Source organism: Gymnoscopelus braueri (assembly GCF_963280865.1).
Source record: "Gymnoscopelus braueri genome assembly, chromosome: 3".
Lineage (NCBI taxonomy): Eukaryota > Metazoa > Chordata > Actinopteri > Myctophiformes > Myctophidae > Gymnoscopelus > Gymnoscopelus braueri.
Genome location: NC_137612.1, coordinates 4289260 through 4295231, shown reverse-complemented (window position 1 = coordinate 4295231; position 5972 = coordinate 4289260). Strand labels below are relative to the sequence as shown.

Genomic DNA, 5972 nt, shown 5'->3' with positions numbered 1-5972 from the left:
CTGCTATTTTAAAAAGATTTTATATGTTTGAAAACGTGTGAAATGGGAGATTCTGCATAATGAGTAGGCTATACTTTTGCTACTTTTAAGTACATTTTCATACCAATACTTTTGTACTTTTACTCAAGTAGAATTCTGGACTTTTACTTGTAACAGAGTATTTCCAAATTGCAGTATTGATACTTTTACTTAAGTAAAAACATTTTGAGTACTTTTTCCACCACTGACTATGTGATATTGCATGTGAAAAATAACGTGATGTCCCAATTGCACTGAAAATTAAATGTTTTTGCTCTTGTCAACGTCATCGTCCTTTCCTTTTTTTCCCTCCCCTGCACACCGTCCTTAAAACAGTGATTCTCAAACTTTTTCATGTCAAGGACCCCCAAAATGATATGTATTTGGCCGCGGACCCCCATCTCAAATATCTTGTTCCAGGGACCAGAAACAAAGATTCTAGTCACAAATGTCAACTAAAAAGTATATATATATATATTCAAGGGTTTGCACAAATTAAAAAAATAGCAGATCTACAAGCTCATAGCACGGCACTCGGTGCCACGCTATGAGCTTGTAGATCTGCTATTTTTGAATAGCCAAAGTATAAAAAGTTACTATTATTGTGATGCTATTAACACATTTTGCTGTGGACCCCCTGGAACCCCCCCAAGGACCCCTGGGGGTCCCCGGACCCCACTTTGAGAACCAATGCCTTAAAACGTCAGCCAATTAAGCTTCTCTAGTCCGTCCCTTATTTTGTAACTCTATGGTCCGTCCACTCCACACACGCTCTCTAACTAACTAACGGTCAGTGATCACTGACCAGCCCTAAGCCTGTACAATGAAGGCTGGACTCGCTGTCTCTCTGTGTCTCCTCAGCTTGGTGCTGGAGTCACAATGTTCTCCACCGACCTGCTATTCTAGAGCGCTGGGTTTGAGCAAAGAGATCATGACTCTGCTCGATAGACTGCATACGTATCATCGCACGGTAAGAGTTGTGAATATATTACTTCGAAGGTAAAGAAACAGGGGTTACATACGTAACCTCTAGTTTCAGATCGACTCATTTATAATGTGCATGTTGTTGTTGGACAACTAACTTTTAATTGTCAAATGGTGATTTGCAGTGGTGGAAAAAAACTACTTACATTTTTTTTACTTAAGTAAAAGTATCAATACTGCATTGTAGAAATACTCTGTTACAAGTAAAAGTCCAGAATTTACTTGAGTAAAAGTACAAGAGTATTGGTATCAAAATGTGCTTAAAGTACCAAAAGTAGAAAGTAGGCTACTCATTATGAAGAATGTTCCGTTTCACAAGTTATCATTACGTCTAAAATGTATTTAAATCCTTTGAAAATAGCCAATCTACAAAAGCTTGTATTGTAGATCAGCTATTTTCATGATATAGGGCTGAAGTGGGTATGTATGTTTTGTAATAATAATCGAAATCTACAAAGTAACTAGTAGCCTAAGTAAAGTTTTCAAATAACTGTAGTGGAGTAAAAGTACAATATTTGCCTCTGAGATGTAGTTGAGTAGAAGTAAAAGTATTGGAAATTGGAAATACTCAATTAAAGTACAAATACCTCAAAATTATACTTAAGTACCTACAGTACTTTAGTACACGTACTTAGTTACTTTCCACCACTGCTAATTTATAATGTGCATGTTGGACAACTAACTTTTAATTGACAAATGATAATTTGCCTAATGATGCTGTTGGTTTTGATTACAGAAAACCTGTGCTGAGGCACTGCCCATCATCTTCCTTGATGTACATGTAAGTTACAGCATTTAAAGGCCAGAAATCTAAGTGTTTTTTGTTGGTTTGTTTGTTTTGATTTTTAAATAGTCCTATTGACTAGTTCAGAATCAAAAGTAGGGTAAGTGATATGTTTTTGATAAAATAAGTGTTAAATAGCTCTATATTCTGATAGTAATCATTGCTTTATAGACTGTTTGTTACCATGTCTCTCCAGCTCTTTATTAAACAGAAAATACATTTTCAGGTCAGGTTACCGATTGTATCCAATCAAGAGAGACAACTCACACAGGATACAGATTTAAACAAGTCAAATTGGAAGTGATGACACAAAGAAGCAGACACAATTGGAACTGGAACACTATAAAATTGAAGCTGATAAATGGTTAATCTCTTCTGATTGGGTGAAATTGGCAACCCACCTAAAAATGTATTTTCTGTTTATAAAAGAGAGATGGGGAGACCCCTGAACAAATACTCTATATTGGGCTTTAACCTTTTAACAAAATAACTTTCTTTTTTTTTACCAAAAAATATCATTTACCCTACCTTTTAACACAATCACAAGTGAAGAAGATTAATTTAATAATGAAAAACTAGCCAGCCAGTCACGAGACATCCAACTGCCAAGTGGGGGAAACACCTTGGATGAAATTCTTATATTGGCATGATCTCACTTTCTAAATAATATGATAATTATGTCACTCTAGAACGCCTGCATATCTGCCAAGCTCCGTGATTTTCTCTACGTGCTGCTAAACCATCCCAGCCAGTACTGCAAAGACCGTCCAAGAATGCTTCTGCTAAAACAGAAAATGCAGAACTTGTATGTCATCATAAACAAAGTTTGTTACCGGGTAAGATAAACATAAACGTACATAGCATTCATGTTCAGCATCTGACACTATTGAAACTGACATGAAGCTTGACTCCATGTGCTGTGTTTGCATGTGTGGATGCCCCCACAGGACCTTGTGTTTTTCACAGATGACTGCGAGGCCATCGATACTGGACATAGTGTCCCTCGCTATGGAGAAGACAGACTGCAGCTTCTGCAAGAAGACAGATGAGACGAGAGGCAGATATTCACTTCACTACTTTAATACAAAATAGCTTACACATATCAAGAACACAGAATGGTAGTATATACCACCATCAGACAGCCTATACGTCTTGTTTTACGTCAGTACAGCGTATGATGTTTAAAGGCTACAAAAACATGCAGTGCTCTTTCAACTCTTACCTACCTAGCTGAGCTTGTGTTATTGGCTTTACTGGAAGGCCTGTGTTAGTCAGCATGTGTGTGGCTACATTCCATCAAGGAGTGGAGAACTTTCCACAGGAAATTTGCTGAATGCCAGCCATGCCGATGAAAACCTTGAAATAATAAACCAATAAGAAATGTTTGTGAGCCAGACTTAGCGCTGCTTATGTACTAGGGACTGATCAAAGGTTCATGTATCGTTAAGAAAAATATCTTGTGTTGGCCTAACCCTTGGCGTGACTAAAATGTTTCTAATTGGTATACTATGTTGCCTTTTGTAAACATTTGAGTATTTGACATGATGTTTGAAGACATACTGTAAGAAATACCATAGATAGGGTAATGATAAGTCTAGCTTAGCATGTTTTAACATTATGTTTTATATATAATTTGAATGAATGTGAGAATTGATGAAAATATACCAGGGGATGATTTAGTCATAGTCATAGTCATTACCTCCAGCAAAGATGCAAATACAAGGCCTGGTCTCACTACCACATAGAGACCATTGGTTCTCAAAGTGGGGTCCGGGGACCCCCAGGGGTACTTGAGGGGGTTCCAGGGGGTCCCCAGCTAAATGATGGACAGGAACCAAATGGACCCTTATGGGTCTGTAACTCTGAGAGTGTCCAAATGGAACCAAATGGACCCTAACGGGTCCATTTGGTTCCATTTGTACACTCTCAGAGTTAAATTAACATTGATTTTACAATATGAATTGGGGTCCCAGAGGTATAAATACCATTAAATGGGGGTCCGTAGCCTAATGCATGTTAAACTGGGGGTCCTTGAAATTAAAATGGTTGAGAATCACTGCTAGAGAGCCGTAAAAACCTTCTCTTATGGGGGTCCCTGGCTTATCTTTTCAAATGGGGGTCCGCGGGGTAATAAGTGTCAATTTGGGGGTCCTTGACATGAAAAAGTTTGAGAACCACTGACATAGACTACATGTCAGACAGTTCAGCAATTCATCTTTGGTGAATAAAACATCCTGAAATAGTTTGTGACGATGTGCTTTTCATGTATGCCTTATTATTCTTCCATGTGTATCTTATATTAAGTAATAAATCCGTTTTCGTGTATCCCTGATTCCCTGTCTATCTATCTGTACATGTATCTATCTATCTATCTGTCTGTACATGATGTATCCATCTTTCTATCTGTCTGTACATGTATCTATCTATCTTTCTATCTGTCTGTACATGATGTATCCATCTTTCTATCTGTCTGTTACTGTACATGTAATGTATCTATCTAGCTTTCTTTCAGTCTATCTAGTAGTACAGTGACCCAGGAGGGTATGGCTAGTGGGCCCCCAAATAATTGGCAAAACACTACGATTTTAGTGATAATAAACTATAACATTCATATTTTTAAAGGATCATGTGAAAAAATGTGACACAATATTTTTTTTCTTCTTCTTTGAAACATTGTAAATAAGAACTGAATAAGAACTTAAAGTTTACTACGTTGGTTCTATTGATCGATTGGGCTCCTGTGTTAAGTGGTCAGATGGCTGGGCCCTGTTCCAGACAAGGTTAGGAACCACTGATGGATTCTAGTACACACTAAATAGTGGTTCTTCAATGGCTCTTTGTGGTTGAGGTGCCACAGTATACATCGTAGCACATAGAAATAACATGTTAAAGCCTCTGCATGCATAGTTCTTTTGAGGTTCTCTTCTGGTTCTTCAGCTGAGTTAAAGTTCTGTAGGACCATTTGATAACAATGCTTTATAGCAGTGGTCCTCTTTTTCATGTCAAGGGCCCCCAACTAGTATTTGGCCACGGATTCCCATCTGAAAACATGTGTGTGCCAGGGACCCCCATACAAGATTTGTGTTGTTCAAATGATGCAAAAATATCGAAAATAATCTACAAGGTTTACAAATGGTCACAGCATTGTGAGATTGAATAGGGTTAAAGTGGTTAAACTGATTTTGATGCTATACTAACTAATTTGTCTGGGGACCCACTGGAAATTAACAGTAATTTGGGGAACTACCTTATTTCTGTTTGTTTGTTTGTTTGTTTGTTTACCATATTTCTATGTGATAATTAATGTGTCTGCAATAAGTAGCAGGTCTCATGTAATGGTGAAGTGGTGTGAGATACAATCAGTAAAGACTAGCCACTAGGGACATGGTTGGTTTACCTGTACATTTGCAGTTTTATTTGTGGACTCTGGTGCCCTCTGTTGCATTTTCTGATGCATGCACAACAAATAGGCTACTTGTATTACTTTAATTGTCCAGGAGGTAAGACGTCACGACATCGATAAAGTCAAATTGTGTTCATTTATTAGGATAGAACAAATTTCATCTCTATATCTAGGAAAACAAGGCATGTTTACAGAAGATACATACACTATATACCACGTATATATATACCCTTCCTCCTGTTACATTTTGGAACAATGATGCAGGCAACAACAGGAAGTTAATAAAGGGAGTGCAGAAGGAGTTACATGTGAACATTTTGGGACGCTGCTGTAGACCATAACCACGACAATATGAAGGTTTTTGAACATGAGTTATAATATATCGGGTTAGAGTGAGCATGCAGGCAAACCAGCCAGGATGAGTTGTAAGTTGTAATAGTCAAGCCTGAGATGACGTTGGTTTAGTAGTTGATGAGTCCGGTCTGTCTCAGCCTGAGTTAGCCCTAGAATGTCTGTGATCTTACATACATTTCAAGTATTCCAAATACACAGTCATAGATCTCTCTCGGTCCCCCACTGTGTAGTGCCCATCTGCGCGGCCATAACAGTGCTCTAAACTCCGTCTGTACTCACCCAATAATTAATTCCTAAGACGTGTAGTCATATTTTGTCCTCTAGTTTCATATCCATGTGAAAGTTCTGCTAGAAAACGTGTGTTTAGTCAAATATCTCCACTTTTTCACGAGCTGCACACGGACTTCTTTCTGTACGACGCGAGGGGCC

General features: G+C 38.1%; 1 protein-coding gene across 2 annotated transcripts; it reads left to right on the top strand.

Moving 5' to 3' along the window:
• Positions 1–756: 756 nt before the first annotated feature.
• Positions 757–4111, top strand: LOC308082433 (cytokine-like protein 1). Of its 2 annotated transcripts, XR_013932923.1 has the most exons (5): positions 757–988; positions 1739–1783; positions 2476–2622; positions 2734–3549; positions 3973–4111. XR_013932923.1 is itself a non-coding variant. In XM_080424181.1 (4 exons), exons 1-4 carry the CDS (start codon positions 842–844, stop codon positions 2833–2835), a joined length of 441 nt encoding a protein of 146 aa, XP_080280307.1. In that variant the 5' UTR covers positions 757–841; the 3' UTR covers positions 2836–4111. The 2 variants fall into 2 exon arrangements, 1 of the variants encoding a protein (XP_080280307.1); XM_080424181.1 differs by having other exon boundaries at positions 2734–4111.
• Positions 4112–5972: the final 1861 nt, after the last annotated feature.

What these genes read in the sequence shown, in the direction of transcription:
- LOC308082433 (XM_080424181.1), top strand. Translation starts at nt 842, where the DNA reads ATGAAGGCTGGACTCGCTGTCTCTCTGTGTCTCCTCAGCTTGGTGCTG. An exon ending in TGCATACGTATCATCGCACG is followed by an intron (nt 989 to 1,738) that starts GTAAGAGTTGTG and finishes TTTTGATTACAG; the next exon opens with AAAACCTGTGCTGAGGCACT. An exon ending in TCATCTTCCTTGATGTACAT is followed by an intron (nt 1,784 to 2,475) that starts GTAAGTTACAGC and finishes ATGTCACTCTAG; the next exon opens with AACGCCTGCATATCTGCCAA.